We start from the raw sequence: 23,768 nt of genomic DNA, 5'->3' as shown, positions 1-23,768 counted from the left end.
CTGCATCGGCAGGTGGACTCTCAACCACTGCGCCACCAGGGAAGCCCCAGGCCCTTTTCATGCTTAAATTACTTAAGAAATACATGATTCATTGTACAAAATTTGGCAAAGCTGAAAGTAGAAAAGAATAATTATGCAATCTTACAGCCCAAGGCTAGCCATGCACTTTTTGGGGTGCATCCTTGCAGTCATTTGTTTTGCATACTTACAAACAAATCGGGATCATACCCATGTTTTCTCTTACAATATACACGAAAATTTTATCATCCTTTTCAGTATTCTTCAAAGACATGATTTTAAGTGATAGCGTGGCATTCTATTTTCAGGCTAAGCCACGGTTTATTTAAGTAGCTCCCTATTGCTGGCAGTAGCCTCTTTATAAGTAAGTCAGTGTTGACTATCTTTATCATAAGCTACAAGAAAGCAGGAACTAATCACTTAATTGTCTTTCTAAGGCAGCACTTGTAACAAAAATAAATCGAAAGTAATTGGATTATGTTATTTGCTGTGATCCTCTAGTTACCATTTAAAATAAAAGGAGTCAGTCGGCATAAAATGTAACCGGGGTTGGTGTAAAGGTAACCTGAGGCTCTGGGGAGGGTTGGGAGGAAGATAACCTACTATCAAATCTCTTTGGTTGGGTTTTGTTTACTACTCTCGAGAGGAGCTGAGCTCCATATAAAGTCTTGGAATTGGTAGGAGCTTTAGAGATCACCTAGTGACTCTAACCTCTTTTTCATAGATGAGGAAATTGAATCGAGAAGGATTGTTACCTGCTGAGACTAGTACCCAGGCCTCTTGACTTCCTTCCTGTCCTGTGCTCTTTTCACCACAATCAGCTGACTAAGCTTACTCTTTTAAAATACTGAAAGAGCATACAGTTGCCTATTACCTATCATATAGGAATTCTTGTTTTGCCTTAGGGTGAATGTGCTTTGGTATAAAAATCTAATGGTAAGGTTCTAGATATGTATCCAAGAGAAAGGAAGGCATATGTCCACACAAAGACTTGTACACAAATGTTCATACTAGCATTATTCATAATAGCCAAAAAGTGGAAACAATGCAAATGTCCATCAACAGGTGAATGGATAAACAAAGTGTTGTATAGTTACACAATGGAATACTCAGCAATAAAAAGAAATGAACTACTGATAAATGCAACAATGTAGATGAATCTCAAAATAATTATGTTGAGTAAAAGAAGCCAGACAAAAGTGTACAAACCTAATGATTCCATTTATCTAAAGTTCTGGAAAATGCAAGCTAATCTAAGGGACAGAAAGCATATCTGTGGTTACTTGGGAATGGGGGTGTAGGGGAAGAGGAACCACAAAGGGGTAGAGGAAATTTTGGAGGCTGATGGATATATTCACTATCTTGATTTTATAAATGGTTTCAGGGTTGTATACACATCAAAACTTATCAAGTTGTACAGTTTAAATATGTGTAGTTTATTGTATGTTAATTATACCTCGCTAAAGTTGTTTAGGGGACTTCCCTGGTGGTCCAGTGGGTAAGACTCCTGTGTTCCCAATGCAAGGGGCCCCGGCTTCCATCCCTGGTCAGGGAACTAGATCCTGCATGCATGCCCCAACTAAGAGCCGTGTGCTGCAGCGAAGATCCCGCGTGCAGAAACTAAGACCCGGAGCAGCCTAAATAGATAAATAAATAATTAAAAAAAATAAAAATTGTTTAATTTGTGAGATGTCCCTCTTAAGTTTGAAAAGAACATTACTAAAAACTCACTGAAGAATCTGAAGCATAAGAAAACTAAAATTACCTCTGGAGATAACTGACAACCAAGGTTCTATTCTAGTATGATAGTTTATCTGAACAAAACATTACTATGAGAAATGCAAAGTCATAAAAATAAAAAATAGAAATGACATTTTTGTCCCCCTGCATGCCATTTCCTCGTGCCAGTACACTTGCTGTATATAATAATTTTTAGTGTTCTATTCAATTTGGTTTTTTAAAGAGAGCAATCGCCTTGTATTTTTCCTGAACTATTAGACAGCTCCTTTATGTACAAGATTCCCAATCCCTTATGTGTCTGTCCCTGTGTGGGTGTGTAGAAAGTTACACTGTACCTATAAATTTCAGCAAATGCTGCAATTTGCTTTAGGATTTTGTAGTCAGGGCTCAGCAGCGGCCCTGGAACTTTCTAGAAACCATGCCCTTTTCTACAAGATGAACCCTGGATAGTTTCCCTAAATATGTGAATTCGGTGATCAAAATTTTCTTAGATTTTCCACCTACTGTTTTAAAACAAAGAACTGCTAGACCACACATGCAGCGCAGAACACCGGTAAACATTTTCTTTTTTGGAAAACGTTCATAAAGTTTTATTTCCATCCCCCCCAACTTATTTTCTTAGCTCTTTTATTCGATAATCACTCCCATTCTGTAGACGGGGAGAGGCACACCGGTTTTTTTGCACAGTACAGAGGGGCAAGAAAGACGCAACTCTCAACTTTTCAGTTCCATTTTGAGAAATGATCACATCGAACTCCTGAGAAACGACAGCCCAGTGAGAGCAGAAGCATTTCTCTCCAGGCTGGGTGTGGGTCGGAAGCCAAGCGCGCTTCCGCGCGAGAGAGGGGGAGTCAGGTGGCAGCGGATCGGGCGCGGGAGCCAGTGCAGCGCGGCGGGGGCGCGTGCGGGGTGCGCCTCCCTCCGGCCGGCTCGGGGAGGCCACCCCCGCGCACGCCAGTCGGTCGGCCGAGCTCCCGCGCAGCGCTGCTACCCGCTGGTGAACCAGCAGCGCCCGGCGCCCGCGTCTCCTCCCTCGCGCGCTCGTTCCCTCCCCAGCCCCCCCGCCCCCAACCCCTGGCAGTCCCTCCCCCAAGCCTGCTCCCGCGGCCGCCGCCGCCGCCGCCGCCGCTACCGGAGGCGCAGGAGCCTCGCGATAGTGTTTGCATAGGCGGCGCGTGACGCCGCCGCCGCCTGTAACTGATGCAGAGGTTACCCCGCCGCCTCAGCCGCCACCCACCACCCGCCGCCGCCGCCGCCGCCGCCACCCGGGCGACGCCGGGGGCCGACGCACTGCAGAGGTGCCGGCAGGTTCCGCCCGCGGAAGTCTTCTCGGCCGGCGCAGCCCGCGCTCCGCCCGCTCTCCGACCCCGGCCCCAGCGGGCGCCCCCTCGACACCTCCGCCGCCGCGCTCCTTCCCTCTGCCTCTTCCCCGGCGCGCCCGCCGGCTCCCTTACTTCTCCCCCTTTTCCTCCTCCCCGTCCCCTCTCCTCCCCTCACCTCTACCCTCCCCACCTCCCCCCTTCTCGGTTTCCTCCCCCATCCCCTTGAATCTCCCCTCCCTGCCCTCGCTCTCTCGCTCGCCCTCAGCGCGGCCCCCGCCATGACGGAGGCGGGTGCCGGTGCCGTTGCCGTTGCCGCCGCTGCCGTCGCAGGGGGGGAGTCGGGTTCCCAGAAAGTAGCTTGATGAGTGTCCAAAGTAGCAGTGGAAGTTTGGAGGGGCCGCCATCTTGGTCCCAGCTCTCCACGTCTCCAACCCCGGGCTCGGCGACGGCGGCCAGGTCCCTGCTGAATCACACGCCGCCATCCGGGAGGCCCAGGGAAGGTAAGCGCCGTCGCGCCCGCGCCCGCTCGCGGGCCTCCCCTCCTGCGCCGCGGCCCCCGCGCCCCCGCGTCTCCTTCCTCCGACCCCGGGGTGGGGGAGGGGGCGAGGTGGACTCGAGGCCTCCCGGCTCCGGGGAGGCAGTGCTCCGTGTGTGGGTGGTGGTTCGCGGGTGGCTGAGAAGACCGACGAGGGGGTGCGCGCTGGAGGGGCCGGAGCGAGGCGCGGCGCACAGACTCGCCTGGGCTTCCTAAGAGCCAGTCCTGCTGGGATGGGAAGCCTGACCTCAGACGCGAGCCCCTTTCTGCTCCATTTGCTAGTACACTCAGCACTCTTAACCTCCTGGCCTCGGGTCTCTGGTGGATTTTCCCTCTTGGTGAAGCATTCATCCTCGAGCCCCCTCCCCTTCCCTCGCGCACTCCTCCCCTGGAGGCGGTCCCCGCTCTGCGAGCTTTGCTGCCCAGGACCTGGAGGATGCCTCTCTTTGCAGGGTCTCTGTCCTTTGGGGGGAGCCTCTGAAATTATCAAAGCCGACTTTGATCCCTTGCCTGGCCCCCTAGAGCAGTTTAAACGACAGACTGATTCGTGGGCAGGCTTTTAAAACCATCCCTCCAGATGGTTGCAACTTTGCTTCGCCATCATCTCCTGCGTGTTTGTGCGTTCTCTCTCTACTGCAAGTAGGCTACTGTTCTTTGACAGGGTCGTGGGTTTTGTGGGAAATATCTGCGTAAAGGTTACTGCAAACACGCACCAGATCGGTTACAATTGTTTTCTAAGTTTTCTGGCTTCTTGCATGCAAGTGTGCTGCCACCAGATGTAGCAGTTACACAGCTAGTAAGACACCGGAGTGCTTTTGACTAAAATTTCAACTTGCTGTATTTAACTTTAAGTATACGACATAAAATGAAATTTGGGAGAATTATGGGGGAAGAATAAATGTGCGTAGAATCACGTTTAACGCTCTTTTGTCTGGAAAACGTTTAGCGGTATTCATCAGCAATTGGTAAATGGGTTGTTCACGGCCGGTTGTGTCACACAGGGAGATTGTAGCCACATTTTCAAAAAAAACGTCTGGAAGTCCAGTAGTCTAGTGAATCCTTTAAAGATACCAGGAGCTTTGATTTATGCAGGAGTCGGTGGGATTAATTTATCTTGAAAATATCTGTCAATATTTACGACTCAGAGCCTTGACATTTGTTAATCAAGTGGTTTGTGCCCTGAATCCAGTGGTTCAGGCACAGCATTCTTTGTCATTTTGTTCCTGTGAGCATGTGTGAAAGTGACAATAGGCTCAAAGATTGGTATGAATTTGCTCTGGAAAATTCAGGGGAAGGTTTGATTTATGGCATCCATTAAGCGTGCTGAATACATTGACATGACATTTCCCCTTTCCATCTCACCCCCAACCCTGAGTTCTGATTATTAGAAGGTAAAAGTTTATTTATTGACTCACTCAAATTTAGTACACCTGGTGATTTTTCTTTTTGCAGTTGAAAATTTGTAAATGAATGTTTTAAAACCTATTTTGTAAACAGAGCAGTTGGTGCTTTTAGCATGCTTTTACTTTTGTCTGTACTTTCATTAAGATGCTTAATGATAGTGTTAGGAATGATAGTGTAATGAGTGATAGTAAATGATGGTCTTGGGAAAGACTCTCTTTTAAGGCTATACCTTTTTTTCATTCATTTCTTAAATATTTGCTGAGCCATTTCTGTGAGCTAAGCACTGTGCTAGATACTGAGGGCATAGTGTTGAATTGCTCATCTATAACATCTGTAATTAATAATTTGGGGGCTGAAAAATCTAGATTTTGAGTTTCTGAGGTTACTTCAACTCTAGTTAAAAAACTTTCATACTATTCTGCAATTTTCCTGATGTTTTAAATTTTTCAGGGGTTGGAATAATTTAGCTTGACCCTCCAAATAACCAGAAATTTTGTCCAGCAGTTTGGATTTTTATGTAGCCTGAATAGTGAGTCTCTATTTACTAATGAAATAACAGGACATGCTTTTGTGGAAGTTATACTTCACACCCAAGTACCTGTATGGTGACAGTGGTACATTGCTTTTTTTGACCAACCAGGAAGTAAGTTAAAACTGTTAATTCTCTCTAGGATTATATATATTCATCTTGAAGCTATAGTTTCAGATTTCACTAATGCTAATAGGAATTGCATATATGAAGCCCTAGGTATCAAGATGGAAACATTTTCTTTTGAGTGTGATCCCAGTTTTTATTTTAACAAGTGCTTTGCATCTTTTCCAAGTAACATTAGTATGTTGTGTAATTGATGTAAATTGAGAGCTTTAATTGCTGGTGACTGATAGATAGTACAAACCATTACTATTTTTTTTTTTTTTTTTTTTTTTTTTTTTTGTGGTATGCGGGCCTCTCACTGTTGTGGCCTCTCCCGTTGCGGAGCACAGGCTCCGGACGCGCAGGCTCAGCAGCCATGGCTCACGGGCCCAGCCGCTCCGCGGCACATGGGATCCTCCCAGACCGGGGCACGAACCCGTATCCCCTGCATCGGCAGGCGGACTCTCAACCACTGCGCCACCAGGGAGGCCCAAACCATTACTATTAATGGAACTTGAGTGTATGTATCAAGGAGAGAATAAACTCTGTTTCATGAAAAATTGAGCCAATTAAATTTAATATATAATAGAAAATTTTAAACTTAAAAGAGATACACATACGCATATGTATATATATAAAGTTACATATGTGATGAACTCCTTTTAAGCAAACTTTACTTTGAAAATGGGCTATTTTCAAAGTTGTTCCATAAGTATCTTATCTATAAGCCTAACTCATAAGATTTCGGAATTTATATGATATAGTGTAGACTTCTTTCTTCCCTCGGAGTCCCAAAGCTCTTCCTTTATCAATCTTAAAATTCTCTGAGAGGTGCTCAGCAGTGTAGCTCTAGATTTCACATTGGGTCTTTTAAACCTGTGGCTAAATTCTCTATCCCACTTTATCTTCTAATCTGTGAATAAGGATGTAGGAAGTTAGGAAATTAAATTTTCAAATAAGGTCAGGTTTGTTTGCTGAGGCCGAGGAACCTGGTGTGTGTACTGGCTAGATGAGCAGGTGTTTTTTTTGCGTATCAGTACATAGGTACTTTTTTTTTTTTTTTTTTGCTGTACGCGGGCCTCTCACTGTTGTGGCCTCTCCCATTGCGGAGCACAGGCTCCGGACGCGCAGGCTCAGCGGCCATGGCTCACGGGCCCAGCCGCTCCGCGGCATGTGGGATTCTCCCTGGACCGGGACACGAACCCATGTCCCCTGCATCGGCAGGTGGACTCTCAACCACTGCGCCACCAGGGAAGCCCCATAGGTACTTTTGAATGGGTTACTGCTAAGAGTCAAATAAATGGTTATACAAAAGACTTGGCTTTTCTGTTTCATCTTGCCAGATATGAATAATTTGCTTTACTTTTATATAAATAACGAAAGTAGTTTGGTCAAAAAGATAATATCGCAGTTTAAATAAACTTGCTCTCTGTTTCCATATTTACAGACTGCATCCTTTAGACAGAAGAGTTAAAGTATTTGACTCCAGATGATTGAGTAATACCTGTAGGGAGATGTGAACAGTTAAGTATACCAGATGGCCCTTTAATTTCTTGAAGTCACCTGCCGGAGCAAGACAGGGTTGTATGTTTAAGGATTCTAGCTCATGAATATACAGATATGTGGTAGGTGCCTCCCTTACAGAGGCATATGTACGTATTAGAGGAGAGAGGGAAATCCAAGATAGTTAGAAGTCGGGGAATCTGCCCCTGAGAAATAGGCTGTGCTTTAGCCTTTTTGGTCTCAGGACCCCTTTACTCCCTTAAAAATTATTGAGGAAGAGATTTTGTTTATGTGGGTTATGTCTATTGATATTTACTATATTTGAAATGAAATATCTTCAAAAATATTTATCTAAAAATAACAATCTGATTACATGCTAACAAATTTTATTTATTTATTTATTTATTTATTTATGCATGCATGCATGCATGCATGCATGCTGTAAGCGGGCCTCTCACTGCTGTGGCCTCTTCCGCCGCGGAGCACAGGCTCCGGACGCGCAGGCTCAGCAGCCATGGCTCACGGGCCCAGCCGCTCCGCGGCACGTGGGATCTTCCCGGACCGGGGCACGAACCGGTGTCTCCTGCATCGGCAGGCGGACTCTCAACCACTGTGCCACCAGGGAAGCCCCAAATTTTAAAATGAAGATAAATATTCTAAAACAACAACTTTAGTGAGGGGACTTCCCTGGTAGCACAGTGGTTAAGAATCCCCCTGTCAATTCAGAGGACACCAGTTTGACCCCTGATCCGGGAATATCCCACATACTGCAGAGCAACTAAGCCCGTGCGCCACAACTACTGAGCCTGTACTCAATGAGAGCCTGCATTGAACCTGCACTCAATAATAAGCCCACGCACCGCAACTAGAGAAAGTCTGCGCACAGCAACGAAGACCCAATGCAGCCAAAAATTAAAACAAAACACGCTTCAGTGAGGCTGATGGCATTGTTTTATATTTTTACAAATCACTTTAATTTCTGGCTTACTAGAAGACAGCTGGATTTTCTTCTTTTAATCTGTTGAGATATATATATATATATATATATATATATATATATATATATTTTTTTTTTTTTTTTTTTTTTTTTTTTTTTTTGCGGTACGCGAGCCTCTCACTGTTGTGGCCTCTCCCGTTGCGGAGCACAGGCTCCGGACGCGCAGGCTCAGCGGCCATGGCTCACGGGCCTAGCCGCTCCGCGGCATGTGGGATCTTCCTGGACCGGGGCACGAACACGCGTCCCCTGCATCGGCAGGCAGACTCTCAACCACTGCGCCACCAGGGAAGCCCTGAGACATATTTTGATTGAGGCATGTGAAGAGAATCCAACTTCACATAGATATGTAGTTGCAAAAGAATTATTATTATTATTATTTTTTTGCGGTACGCGGGCCTCTCACTGTTGTGGCCTCTCCCGTTGCGGAGCGCAGGCTCCGGACGCGCAGGCTCAGCGGCCATGGCTCACGGGCCTAGCCGCTCCGCGGCATGTGGGATCTTTCTGGACCGGGGCACAAACCCGTGTCCCCTGCATCGGCAGGCAGACTCTCAACCACTGCGCCACCAGGGAAGCCCAAAATAATTATTTTAATAGTCTTTTTGGAAGTTATTCTTTGATATTACACCAAAATTCGACAAGTGGCAGTTTTTTTTAAAGGTACTTGTGATGTGGAAGTACATTTTATCCCGGAAGTGTCTTCAGTACCCACAAGAAATCTGTGGACCATACATTTAGACTAAAGAAGAGACTAAATGGTGGGAAAAAGTATAGCTGTTTTCAGGCATTTCAAACACATAAATTGAAGAGAGAATGTGTTCATTATGCTGTTATAGAAGATGGACCAGCAGGTGAAAGTTAGGAAGGCACAGAATGAATTCAGTATAATTTTTTGACAAGAATGTAAAAACTGTATAACTGCTAGACTTGGCCAGCAATGAACTGCTTTAAAGAATTTAAAGCAAACTACGGAGACTTTTTTGGGGGAGCTAGAGATAAATTCTGTAGATTCTTATTTTGTGTGCTATTAGATTAAGTGACTTAAGGTCCCATCCAGTTAAAAATTGCAAACATTCTGTGATTCTTTGAAAATTCGTAAATATAGTTAAACTGTACTTACATATCCATGAATGTTTTTGAATATTCTCTTAAGTCAGTAGCATGAAACTATCATTGACTTTATTACTCTTTTGCATTTCTATCGTGCTTTTCCTCTGAGGATTTTTCTGTATTTTCTGGAATCAACACTGTCAGTCTTCCTGAAATCCTGATGAATTCCCTGTGAAATATAATAAGCTTTGAAGACATTTTAGGGAATCAGATGCTGCTTACGATACAGTTTAGTAGAGTTGTCATATACTTGGGCACAGAATTTTAGGATGCTGTGGGGGGCTGATTTTCAGTTCAGAAAGAGAAACTGTCAGCAGTCTGTATAGTCTTTCATTTGTAATTGTGTATGTGATTTCAGAAGTAATGTGCTTAATCTAATGGTTTTAAAGCTAGAGAGTCTGAAAAAAGGATGCATGAAGGCAAAGCATTTAAATTGGTCTCTCTTGAATTTAAAAATGCATATTAAATAAAACCAGAACATAAAGTGAAGAATTTAAATTCTCATCTTATTAAGAGAATTATGCATGTACTAGCTATCATTACCTATAGCAATTCATATTTTAATTTAATATGGAACATAATCTCTTCTGTGAGATGTATTGAAAGGTTAGATTTTAGGTGCTGGGAAGTCAAGGTTAAACTCCTGTAACTTTCTTGGGGTCAACTTAAGTGTAGTAAGTGACACAGCTTGAGACTTCATGTATTTCTTGCGTTTAGACTTAAAGCACATTTTCTATAGAAGAGCCATAGGATTAAGTCATTTAGTTTAATAAACTCCTTCATGCTCTTTAATAATTTCCAGAAATCTTAGAATAATTTAGAGGAATGGTGAAGTAGGAGAAGAAGTATGGTAGAGAAGAGAAAGTGCATTGATAATTGGAATCCAAGTGTAGTCCCAGTTTTGCCATTACCTAGCTGGGTGACTTTGGGCAAGTTGCTTATCTCTCTGCTTCAGTTTCATAAAATGAGAATTACAGAGCTGAAAGGGACCTTGGAAGCAAATGAATCCAAACCTCTCATTTTACAGATGAGGAAACTTAGATAATTTGCCCAGGCTTTTACTGTAGGAGAGGTGGGACCAAGATTCAGTTTTCTGACTTTCAACTTAGTGCTTTCTCCATTATACTTTGTGGCTCCTTTTCATCTGTAAAATGAGGGAGTTGAATTCGAAGCCTTCAGAGTTCTCTAACAGCTCAAAAATATTACTAATTTGACATTAGTGCTAATTATAATTTACTGGAGGAAAGTTTGTAGCTTTTATTTATTGGTGAAAGAAATGTTTCTTGAGGAAGCAATGTGACCTTTTCAAGGTTATGTTATAATTTGTTAAGAGAAGATACTCATCTTCGTTATTACCAAAAGATTTTTAAGTTTATTTATGAGCATCATAAGCAGTAGTGTGCTAGGTGATCTTTTTAATGATCTACATTCTAAAATACTGTTAAGAATGTATTAAAAGCTGTGTAAATTACATAAATAATAATGTGGTGCCCTGAAGTGAAGTAACTAGGTGATTGTTCCTCAGAAATTATTTCTGGGGTGTTTCCCCCCGAGTTAGATGCCTCTGCTCCTTAGTGTCATATAGGATTGTCTGTTTCATAGCACCTTTGTCATACTACCTTTTATTATAGTTTTATTTTTTTGCGTACTAGACAGAAAGGTCTTGAATTCAGAGACTGTTTTGTTCATTTCCATATTCTCAGTGCATAGTAGGATGTCCTCTGTAGCAGGGGTCCCCAAATCCCCGGGAGACCACTACAGCTGCGGTCTGCGGCCTGTTAGGGACCTGTTAGGGACCAGGCTGCATAGCAGGAGGTGAGTGGCATCAAGTGAGCAAAGCTTCATCTGCTGCTCCCCATCGCTTGCATTACCGCCTGAACCATTCCCCACCCCTGTCTGTGGAAAAATTGTCTTCCACAAAACCGGTCCCTGGTGCCAAAAGGTTGGGGACTGCTGCTCTATAGAGGTGGCACCTAACGAAAAGTTTTGTTGAAGATCTGTTAAAGCTTTTTTTTTTTTTTTTAAACAGAGTGATTATATACTTAATATGCACGTATTTCAGACCCAGGGAGATACTCATTTTAGTAATTCATAGGCAAGTTATATTTTAGAGAGTGATAATGGATAACAATAATAGCTAAAGTTTATTGTTTGTACATGTTAATTCATTTAATTCTCATAACTCTGTGAGGTATATACAATTATCATTCTCATTTTACAGATGAGGAACCAAAGCACAGAGAAGTAAAGAAACTTGCCCAGTATGACACAGAGTAGTAAATGTTAGGGCTGAGATTTGAATCAAGTCTGCATTTTAACCACTGGGATATATTGCGTAAGATATGGAAATTTAGTTTTGGGTAATTTCTTAGTTTTTCCTTAACATATTTTAATTTACTAATCAGTCTTTTAAGCTCATTCAATTTACTGGTAAACTTTGTTATTATTATTTTTTTGCATGAGTTTTGTATGTGTGTGGAGATAAGATTAAAAAAAAGAAAAATCCAAAACCAATTTGTACAGATCTTAAGTTTCATGGAAAATGTTAGAGGTATACTAATGAAATATCTTACTTTCATGTTTAATAATTAAATTGGGATGCCATTTATCTTAATATTTTGACCTCATAAGCTCACCACAGCAATAACAAATAAACATTAGAATTTGAATGGAGAATTTTTGACTGTCCATATAGGAATAGTCCACTTATTGTGGAGGGTTTTAACCTGGTGCATGAGACTCTGAACAAAATTGAGATGCTTTAGTGGCAGATGTTTGAGTTTTATTAGTGTTCAATATGGCAGGGAAAGGAAGCTTGAAGCTTAATCTGATTCATCTTATAAGAAGTATTTTTTAAAACACTTAAAGCTTTAATTACCTTATTGCATACAAAACAGATCCCTTGGTAACATGTATTATTTAGTGTATCTAATGAGAGGAAGAATTTGAAAGGGTTGATAGGAATTCAAAGCATGATGTAGAAAGATGCAGACTTGAAATAGGTGGTAGGTTGTGAAACTTAAATCTTCTCAATGTGGCTTCACTATTAGGTTTGAAATTTTGTGAATTTCACGAAGACAGTTACCTCTAAGTTAAAATGCTTGTATGCTACAAAGATGCAGTACAAAGCCAAATATGAGTGGTTTTGGGGGCTGACATAATATTTGTTCTCTTTCATTTATATGGATTATTAAGAGTTCGTTCTGTTCATAAATTTGTACCTTTCCCTGGAAACTAGTTTAGTTGGAGAAATGACTTCTAGGTTTAAATTAAGCTTTAACCTGGTACTTGCTGGTATTGTGTTAAGTGTCATACATTGTGATTTCATAATTCCACACTTGACACTATGTATGTGCTTCTTGTCTGATGGTGAATATGGTGCCTCTGGAGAAGGTCAGGGGGATTTGTATGAGGCCAATCAGATTCATCCTGTCTTTCATGAGACCTGAGGCATGTTTCTTTTTTTTTTTTTTTTTTTTTGACAAATAGGGTATTTTTGCTTTTTTAAAAACATAGTTTTTCCTTTTTCTGTGCACAGATTTTAAAAAACATCAGTGAAGTTACATGGTTTAGTTAACTTTGTATATATTTTTGCTTATCTCATTTATTTGAAAGATACATATACTTATTAATGGTAGGACTTGTTCTAGGCACTTTGTAAATAGTAAATCATTTACTTCTAACAGTCATGAAGTAGGTACTATTGTATCCCTATTTTACAGATGAGGAAGTTGAGCCACAGAGAGATTAACTAACTAACCCAAGGACACATAGCGAATATGTAGCAGAGTCAGGATTCAGACTAGGCTCCTGAGTGCATGCTCTTAACAGTTATACTATTCTGTTAGCATTATTCCACTGAATTTTAACCACAGGGATACTGAATGGATGTACTATAATTTACTTAGTTAACCATTCTTCTTTTGGTAGTGTGTTAGTCATGATTCCTTTGCTTACCTGTGATAAAAACTTAACACAAGCTTTGGTAAGTTAAAAAAGGAATTTACTGGTTCATGTAACTGGGAATTGTATGTGTGGAGGAGGATGGAATGGCTCTGGAAACAGCTTAGATCCAACATCTCAAATAATGTCACTGAGCCTCTTTGACTCCATTTCTGGGTTCTTCTAGCCTATTGCTTTTGGAGCTCAGTCACATACCTTTGGCTTAGCAACCACACTTGGCAGGCAAAACTTTTTCCTAATGTCCACATGTCACTTCTGGGTTGATGATGATGTATTATGATTGTCAATTCCTTAACCAATCACCGGTACCTGGGAGATGTACAGCAAGGTAGCCACTATGGCTGTAGGTAGAGTGAGTTGGGGAATCCACAGAAAGCCATGATTGACAGACCGCTGAAGGTCACACAAATTAGGTGAGTGGTAGTTTTCCTGAGGAATGGATGGATCATGGTGAACAAAAACATCTTAACTACCACAGTTAGTTATTTAGGTTTTTTTTTTTTTTACTTTTACTTTTTGGCTACAATAGATATTGATGTAATATCTCTGAGTAAAAGCTCCCCCACCCCCCGAAGAGGATTCCCAGTGATGGAATTATCAGGGCAAAAAATATAAAAACACTTAAAGGCTTTTGATAACTATTGCCAAATTATTATTTGAAGAATTGTGTTCCACTCATATAGCAGCAGTGCATGAGATAGGGTTTTTTTGTTTTTTTTTTTTGCGGTACGCGGGCCTCTCACTGCTGCGGCCTCTCCCGTTGCGGAGCACAGGCTTGGACGCGCAGGCCCAGCAGCCATGGCTCATGGGCCCAGCCACTCCACGGCATGTGGGATCCTCCCGGACCGGGGCACGAACCCGTGCTCCCCGCATCGGCAGGCGGACTCTCAACCACTGCGCCACCAGGGAAACCCTAGGCATGTATTTTTGAACCAGGCGGGGTTCACCTCATCCTAGGAATTACTGGGCTTAAACATTATTAACACAGTGCCTTGCAGTTAACCAAAGGGTTGCGATCTTCGTACTGAACATGTATCTAATCCAGTTTATCAAATGCTTTATTATATTTTCTCCGGGCATTTCTCTCACTGTTTAAAAATTTTTTATTTTATAGTTTTAAACAACAAACCCAACAGGCTAATGAATGGCAGTCCTTGGCAAGCTCTTGGCTCCCTACTCCTCTTTCCTATCAGTGTCTCCTACTTCTCTGACCTAGTTGACAGCATTATACTTAGGTGTTTATACTTAGATATTGGTACCTTATGTTAGAAGCATTATTATGTAGAAGTAGTTACAAGCACATATTTGTTAGACCCGGATATCAGTTTAGGTTTTGCCACTTACTGTAGTAAGTTACTTAACCTCTCCATGCATCTGTAGATCTTCTTTCTTTTTTTTTTTTTTTTAAATGCTTTTTTTTTTGGCCGTGTGCCTTTCTGGATCTTGGTTCCCCGACTAGGAATCAAATCCGTGCCCCCTGCAGTGGAAGCGTGGAGTATTAACCACTGGACTGCCAGGGAATTCCTAGGTTTTCTTGATTGTAGGATGGGATAAGAAATAGTAACTATTTCATAAGGTTGTGAGAATTAAATGAGAAATTTGTGGCGTGTTAAGCAATCAGTATGTGTTAACTGTTACTATTATATTTAGATACAAGGATGCTTTAGAATTAAACATTTTTTCTTTGTTTCAATGTCAAGAATAGGGAACAAGTACCATCTGGATTAAGATCCTTATGACCAGAGTACACTTGACATACATACATATATTATCTCCCTGGCTCTTTGAAGAATTCTAGCAGAGTTGTGTATGACAGAGGCAGATTTCAAGTGATAATCATAATTGCTAGTCCCATTTCTTTTCACTATATAATATTGTGGTATTTATTATACATACAATTTTTCTTCCTTTGATTTATTTCTTTATTATACTTTTTTTTTTTGCGTTACGCGGGCCTCTCACTGTTGTGGCCTCTCCCGTTGCGGAGCACAGGCTCCGGACGCGCAGGCTCAGCGGCCATGGCTCACGGGCCCAGCCGCTCTGCGGCATGTGGGATCTTCCCGGACCGGGGCACGAACCCATGTCCCCTGCATCGGCAGGCGGACTCTCAACCACTGCGCCACCAGGGAAGCCCATATTTCTTTATTTTACATTTTAAGGATTTGCTTTACTGGGCAAAAGGGCATGAATTTTTTTAATGTCATTTAATGTGTATTGTCACTATTGTTTTCCCTATGGGATAACCAGGATTTTAAAATCTGTATTGCTTCTCAGAAGTGAATCAATTGTCAGAGCTTTAGAGTTTTATAGAAACCTTATTGGCATAGTTTGTTTATTAATTCAGCAAGTATTTTTGGGCCTGGAGCATAGCACTGGGTAAACAAAGGTATGTAAGATACAGTCCTTGCCTCCTAGGAGCTTGGCCAGAGTCTAGTGAGGAAGACTACAATTCATAGCATGTAATTTATACTTTAAAAAAAAAAAAAACCACTGTGGATCAGATAAAACAATTTGTGATGCCAGTTTCAACTTCTGATATAAACAGAATTATTATATAATGTGGTTGTAGCATAGCCTATATCAAGGTGTTATATTCATTGGCCATTTGGTTGCTAGAAAAAAACTTTAGCAAAACAAATTTATTATTAGAAGGATATAGGGCTGAGTATCTCTTAGAACCCATTTAGGTCTCAAGGGGACTGAACTAGAAACTGGAAATTCAGGAACCACAGTAGCACTATTCTCCTGTGGATCATAGAGCAACCCTCTCCAGTGCTGTGAAGGAAGGTTTTTTAAAAAGGAAAAGTGGGAAGGAAGGAAATTGTATTTCTGTCAATAGGTATGAACAGAGTATTCCCTAGAGAAGGGAATTAGACAGTTTTCCTCCAGTTTAACTATTAAATGTTATCATTTTGTTTCAGTTGGTATGTCTTGATTGCTAGTGAGATTGAACTTAAACTTAATATTTATCTCAAAAGCCCAGTCTTTAAAAAATTATTACTTTCTAAAGTTCAAGTGCTCTAATTTTACTGTGATTCAGTTGATTTTATTTTTTAATGTTATATGGTGCTTTACCTTTCATTATTGTATCATAATATTAATACATACAGAAGATGCACACGATAAATAATGCTCAGTGAATTACTATAAATCGATGTACGTAACGACCACTCAGTTAAGAAATAGAACATAGGCAGCATTTCAGAGCTCTCTTCCTGCACTCATCAGTCATTCACTACCTTCTCCCTTCCCTCCAAAGCAATCACTATTCTGACTTAATTATGCCTGTTTTGAATTTTATATAAACGGACTCACACAGTATATATATTTTTCTAGCTGCTTTTGTTTCACGTATGTTTTAGAGTTTCATCCATGTTAATTCCTGTAACTGTTGTTCACTTTCATTGCTCTATAATATTACTTGTATGCATATACCACAGTTTATTTATGCAATCTGTTGATAGATGTTTGGGTTGTTTCCACTTCTCTATTATTACTAATAATGCTGTATGAACATATTTATACCTGTCTCTTCATGTACTATTAATTTCTGTTGAGTATATACCTAACAGTAAATTTACTGGGTTGTAGGCTGTGTGTGTGTTTGCCTTTAGTAGATACTGCCAGTTGCCCAAAGTGGTTGTAACAGTTTACATTCCCGTGAACAGTGTATGAGAGTTCCCATTGCTCTGCACCCTCACTGACAGCTGGAATTGTTAATATTATTTATGTTTGATATTCTGGTGGATATTAGGTGGTATTTGTGGTTTTAATTGTCATTTCCCTGATGAGTTAAGAGGTTTCCCATTTTTTCATAAGTTTATTGACTTTTGGATATATCTTGTGAAGTACCTGTTCAGATCTTTTGATCAGTTTTCCTTTGTGTTGTTTCTCTTTACAAAAATAAAAAATTAATTGAAGAAATTCTTTTTGTATTTTGGATAAGTACTTTTTTTTTTTATTAACACCCCTCCGCTGTTCTGTGGCCTGTTCCCCCACTCCCTTATGGTATTTAAGAAGTATCTCAATACATGAAAAATGTTTTCCTTGTTTTCTCTTTTTTTAATATAGGTATTTACAACTGTAAATTTCCCTGTAAGCACTCAATTAATTCACCCTGTAAGTTCTTTTTTTTTTTGTAAAATGTTACAATATATGCTGATATATTACACATGTTGTAAAACACACAATATAAAAATTTGCAAAGGTTAAATAAATAAATTTAACAATATTTAAAAATCTTTTTTTTGAATTTTAAAGTTTTATTTTATTATATAGCAGGTTCTTATTAGTCATCCATTTTATACACATCAGTGTATACATGTCAATCCCAATCTCCCAATTCATCACACCACCACCGCCACCCCCTGCCACTTCCCCCCCTTGGTGTCCATATGTTTGTTCTCTACATCTGTGTCTTAATTTCTGCCCTGCAAACCGGTTCATCTGTACCATTTTTCTAGGTTCCACATATATGCGTTAATATATGATATTTGTTATTCTCTTTCTGACTTAATTCACTCTGTATGACAGTCTCTAGATTCATCCATGTCTCTACAAATGACCCAATTTCGTTCGTTTTTATGGCTGAGTAATATTCCATTGTATATATGTACCACATCTTCCTCATTCATTCATCTGTCGATGGGCATTTAGGTTGCTTCCATGACCTGGCTATTGTAAATGGTGCTGCAGTGAACATTGGGGTGCATGTGTCTTTTTGAATTATGGTTTTCTCTGGGTATATGCCCAGTAGTGGGATTGCTGGGTTATATGGTAATTCTATTTTTACTTTTTAAGGAACCTCCATACTGTTCTCCATAGTGGCTGTATCAAATTACATTCCCACCAACAGTGCCAGAGGGTTCCCTTTTCTCCACACCCTCTCCAGCATTTGTTGTTTGTAGATTTTCTGATGATGCCCATTCTGACTGGTGTGAGGTGATACCTCATTGTAGTTTTGATTTGCATTTCTCTAATAATTAGTGATGTTGAACAGCTTTTCATGTGTTTGTTGGCAGTCTGTATATCTTCTTTGGAGAAATGTCTATTTAGGTCTTCTGCCCATTTTTGGATTGGGTTGTTTGTTTCTTTAATATTGAGCTGCATGAGATGTTTATATATTTTGGAGATTAATGCTTTGTCCGTTGATTTGTTTGCAAATATTTTCTCCCATTCTGAGGGTTGTCTTTTCGTCTTGTTGATGGTTTCCTTTGCTGTGCAAGAGCTTTTAAGTTTCATTAGGTTGCATTTGTTTATTTTTGTTTTTATTTCCATTACTCTAGGAGGTGGATCAAAAAAGATCTTGCTGTGATTTATGTCAAAGAGTGTTCTTCCTATGTTTTCCTCTAAGAGTTTTATAGTGTCTGGTCTTACATTTAGGTCTCTAATCCATTTTGAGTTTATTTATGTGTATGATGTTAGGGAGTGTTCTAATTTCATTCTTTTACATGTAGCTGTCCAGTTTTCCCAGCACCACTTATTGAAGAGACTGTCTTTTCTCCATTGTGTATCCTTGCCTCCTTTGTCATAGATTAGTTGACCATAGGTGCGTGGATTTATCTCTGAGCTTTCTATCTTGTTCTATTGATCTATATTTCTGTTTTTGTGCCAGTACCATATTGTCTTGATTACTGTAGCTTTGTAGTATAGTCTGAAGTCAGGGAGTCTGATTCCTCCAGCTCCATTTTTTTCCCTCAAGACTGCTTTGGCTCTCCGAGGTCTTTTGTGTCTCCATAAAAATTTTAAGATTTTTTTGTTCCAGTTCTGTAAAAAATGCCATTGGTAATTTGATAGGGATTGTGTTGAATCTATAGATTGCTTTGGGTAGTATAGTCATTTTCACAATATTGATTCTTCCAATCCAAGAACATGGTATATCTCTCCATCTGTTGTTATCACCTTTAACTTCTTTAATCAGTGTCTTATAGTTTTCTGCATACAGGTCTTTTGTCTCCCTAGGTAGGTAGGTTTATTCCTAGCTATTTTATTCTTTTTGTTGCAGTGGTAAATGGGAGTGTTTCCCTAATTTCTCTTTCAGATTTTTCATCATTAGTATATAGGAATGCAAGAGATTTCTGTGCATTAATTTCGTCTCGTGCAGCTTTACCAAATTCCTTGATTAGCTCCAGTAGTTTTCTGGTGGCATCTTTAGGATTCTCTGTGTATAGTATCATGTCATCTGCAAACAGTGACAGTTTTACTTCTTCTTTTCCGATTTGGATTCCTTTTGCTTCTTTTTCTTCTCTGATTGCCGGACTAGGACTTCCAAAACTATGTTGAATAATAGTGGTGAGAGTGGACATCCTTGTCTTGTTCCTGATCTTAGGGTAAATGCTTTCAGTTTTTCACCATTGAGAATGATGTTTGCTGTGGGTTTGTCATATATGGCCTTTAGTATGTTGAGGTAGGTTCCCTGTTTGCCCACTTTCTGGAGAGTTTTTATCATAAATGGGTGTTGAATTTTGTTAAAGGCTTTTTCTGCATCTTTTAAGTTGATCATATGGTTTTTATTTTTCAGTTTGTTAATGTGGTGTATCACATTGATTGATTTGCGTATATTGAAGAATTCTTGCATCCTTGGGATAAATCCCACTTGATCATGGTGTGTGATCCTTTTAATGTGTTGTTGGATTCTGTTTGCTAGTATTTTGTTGAGTATTTTTGCATCTATATTCATCAGTGATATTGGTCTGTAATTTTCTTTTTTTGTAGTATTTTTGTCTCATTTTGGTAATAGGGTGATGGTGGCCTCATAGAATGAGTTTGGGAGTGTTCCTTACTCTGCAATTTTTTGGAGGAGTATGAGAAGGATGGGTGTTAGCTCTTCTCTAAATGTTTGATAGAATTCACCTACCTGTGAAGCCATCTGGTCATGGACTTTTGTTTGTTGGAAGATTTTTAATCACAGTTTCAATTTCATTTCCTGTGATTGCTCTGTTCATATTTTCTATTTCTTCCTGGTTCTGTGTTGGAAAGTTATAACTTTCTAAGAATTTGTCCATTTCTTCCAGGTTGTCCATTTTATTGGCATAGAGTTGCTTGTAGTAGTCTCTTAGGATGCTTTGTATTTCTGCGGTGTCTGTTGTAAGTTCTCCTTTTTCATTTCTGATTTTATTGATTTGAGTCCTCTCCCTCTTTTTCTTGATGAGTCTGGCTACTGGTTTATTGATTTTATCTTCTCAGGGAACCAGCTTCTAGTTTTATAGATCTTTGCTGTTTTCTTTGTTTCTATTTCATTTATTTCTGCTCTGAACTTTATGATTTCTTTCCTTCTGCTAACCTTGGGTTTTGTTTGTTCTTCTTTCTCTAGTTCCTTTAGGTGTAAGGTTAGATTATTTATTTGAGATTTTTCTTGTTTCTTGAGGTAGGTTTGTATAGCTATAAACTTCCCTCTTAAAACTGCTTTTGCTGCATCCCATAGGTTTTGGATCCTTGTGTTTTCATTGTGATGTGTTTCTAGGTAATTTTTGATTTCCTCTTTGATTTCTTCAGTGATCTGTTGGTTATTTAGTGACGTATTGTTTAGCCTCCATGTGTTTGTGGTTTTTACGTTTTTTTCTCTGTAATTCATTTCTAATCTCATAGCGTTGTGGTCAGAAAAGATGCTTGATATGATTTCAGTTTTCTTAAATTTACTGAGGCTTGATTTGTGACCTTGCCAAGATGTGATCTATCCTTGAGAATGTTCCATGAGCAATTGAGAAGAAAGTGTAATCTGCTGTTTTTGCATGGAATGTCCTATAAATATCAATTAAGTCTATCTGGTCTCGTGTCATTTGAAGCTTGTGGTTCCTTATTAATTTTCATTTTGGATGATCTGTCCATTGGTGTAAGTGAGGTGTTAAAGTCTCCCACTATTACTGTGTTACTGTCAGTTTCCTCTTTTATAGCTGTTAGCAGTTGCCTTATGTATTGAGGTGCTCCTATGCTGGGTGCATTTATATTTATAATTGTTATATCTTCTTCTTGGATTGATCCCTTGATCATTATGTAGTGTCCTTCCTTGTCTCTTGTAACATTCTTTATTTTAATGTCTATTTTAACTGATACGAGTATTGCTACTCCAGCTTTCTTTTGTTTTCCATTTGCATGGAATATCTTTTTCCATCCCCTCACTTTCAGTCTGTATGTGTCCCTAGGTTTGAAGTGGGTCTCTTGTAGACAGCATATATATGGGTCTTGTTTTTGTATCCATTCAGCAAGCCTGTGTCTTTTGGTTGGAGTATTTAATCCATTCACGTTTAAGGTAATTATCGCTATGTATGTTCCAATGACCATTTTCTTTATTGTTTTGGGTTCGTTTTTGTAGGTCGTTTTCTTCTCTTGTGTTTCCCACTTAGAGAAGTTCCTTTAGCATTTGTTGTAGAGCTGGTTTGGTGGTGCTGAATTCTCTTAGGTTGTGCTTGTCTGTAAAGCTTTTGATTTCTCCATGGAATCTGAATGAGATCCTTGCTGGGTAGAGTAATCTTGGTTGTAGGTTCTTCCCTTTCATCACTTTAAGTATATCATGCCACTCCCTTCTGGCTTGTAGAGTTTCTGCTGAGAAATCAGCTGTTAATCTTATGGGAGTTCCCTTGTATGTTATTCGTTGTTTTTCCCTTGTTGCTTTCAGTAATTTTTCTTTGTTTTTAATTTTTGCCAATTTGATTACTGTGTGTCTCAATGTGATTCTCCTTGAGTTTATCCTGTATGGGACTCTCTGTGCTTCCTGGACTTGGGTGGCTATTTCCTTTCCCATGTTAGGGAAGTTTTCGACTATAATCTCTTCAAATATTTTCTCTGATCCTTTTTCTCTCTCTTCTCCTCTGGGTCCCCTATAATGCGAATGTTGTTGCATTTAATGTTGCCCCAGAGGTCTCTTAGGCTGTCTTCATTTCTTTTTATTCTTTTTTCTTTATTCTGTTCCGCAGCAGTGAATTCCACCATTCTGTGTTCCAGGTCACCTATCCGTTCTTCTGCCTCAGTTATTCTGCTGTTGATTTCTTGTAGTATAGTTTTCATTTCAGTTATTGTATTGTTTATCTGTTTGTTTGTTCTTTAATTCTTCTAGATCTTTGTGAAACATTTCTTGCATCGTCTCAATCTTCGCCTCCATTCTTTTTCTGACATCCTGGATCATCTTCACTATCATTATTCTGAATTCATTTTCTGGAAGGTTGCCTGTCTCCACTTCATTTAGTTGTTTTTCTGGGGGGTTTTATCTTGTTCCTTCATCTGGTACATCGCCCTCTGCCTTTTCATCTTGTCTGTCTTTCTTTGAATGTGGTTTTTGTTCCACAGGCTGCAGAATTGTAGTTCTTCTTGCTTCTGCTGTCTGCCCTGTGGTGGATGGAGGCTATCTAAGAGGCTTGCACAAGTTCATCCCATAAGTTGTGATATGTTGTGTTTTTATTTTTATTCATTTCAAGCATTTTCTTATTTTCCTTTTGATTTTTTCCTTTGACTTATTGGTAATTTAGCAGTATGTTAATTTCCACATATTTGTGAATTTCTCAAATTTTCTTCTGTATTTGATTTCTAATTTAATTCCATTGTGGTCAGAGAACATACTTTGTGTGCTTTCACTTCTTTTAAATTTGTTGATTCTTGTTTTTGTTTGTTTGTTTTGCGGTATGCGGGCCTCTCACTGTTGTGGCCTCTCCCGTTGCGGAGCACAGGCTCCGGATGCGCAGGCTCAGCGGCCATAGCTCACGGGCCCAGCGGCTCCACGGCATGTGGGATCTTCCCGGGCTGGGGCACGAACCCGTGTCCCCTGCATCGGCAGGCGGACTCTCAACCACTGCGCCACCAGGGAAGCCCTGATTCTTGTTTTGTAGCCTAGCATATGGTCTGTCTTGGAGAGTGTTCCATGTGTGCCTTAGAAGAGCATGTATTCTGTTGTCGAATGGAGTATTCTCTAGATGTCTTTTAGGTCTGGTTGGTTTATTGTGTTTGTTTTCTATTTCCTTTTTATTTTTCTGCTTAGTTCTATTTACTATTGAAAATGGAGTATTGAAATATTCCAGCTAGTTTTGAATTGTCTTTTTCTCCCTTTGTTTCTGTCAGCTTTGTTTCAAGTATTTTGAAGGTCTGTTATAAGGTACATATATGTTTATAATTTTTATATCTTACTGATGGATTGACCCTTTGTTATAAAATGTTTCTCTTCACCTCTAAAATCATTTTAGAAGCTGATATTAGTATATCCACTTCAGTTCTTCTGTGGTTGCTGTTTGCAGGGTCTTTTTCCAGCCATTTATTTTTATCCTGTTTGTGTCTTTGGATCTAAAGTGTGTCTTTTGTGGACAGTATTTAATTTGATCTTGTTCTTTTTTAATCGATTCCCACAGTCTCTGCCTCTTGATTATATTGCTTAATCCATTCACATTCAATGTTTTTGTTATGGTTGGATTTATGTCTGCCATTTTGCATTTGTTTTCTCTGTGTCTCATGTCTTTTTATCCTTCTGTACCCACGTTACTGTTTTCTTTTGCACTGAGTATTTTCTATTGTAACATTTTAATTGCTTTTGTGATTTTTAATTCTTTTTTGAGTTATTTTCGT

General features: G+C 39.9%; 1 protein-coding gene across 2 annotated transcripts in view; it reads left to right on the top strand.

The window, feature by feature from the left end:
• Window positions 1-3,441: 3,441 nt before the first annotated feature.
• TLK1 (tousled like kinase 1) overlaps window positions 3,442-23,768 on the top strand; it is a gene marked incomplete at both ends in the record, with an annotated part of 153,982 nt that continues 133,655 nt past the window's right edge. Inside the window, 2 exons of one of the 2 annotated variants that reach the window (XM_079710743.1) lie at window positions 3,442-3,580; window positions 3,898-3,936. In XM_079710743.1, the coding sequence (XP_079566869.1) occupies window positions 3,442-3,580; window positions 3,898-3,936 (178 nt within the window). The remainder of the gene's footprint in view (window positions 3,581-3,897; window positions 3,937-23,768) is intronic. The other variant, XM_079710742.1, reaches the window with a different exon arrangement.

This window comes from Hyperoodon ampullatus (assembly GCF_949752795.1).
Source record: "Hyperoodon ampullatus genome assembly, chromosome: 8".
In the NCBI taxonomy this organism is placed as follows: domain Eukaryota; kingdom Metazoa; phylum Chordata; class Mammalia; order Artiodactyla; family Ziphiidae; genus Hyperoodon; species Hyperoodon ampullatus.
This window is presented reverse-complemented; position numbering and strand designations above follow the sequence as displayed.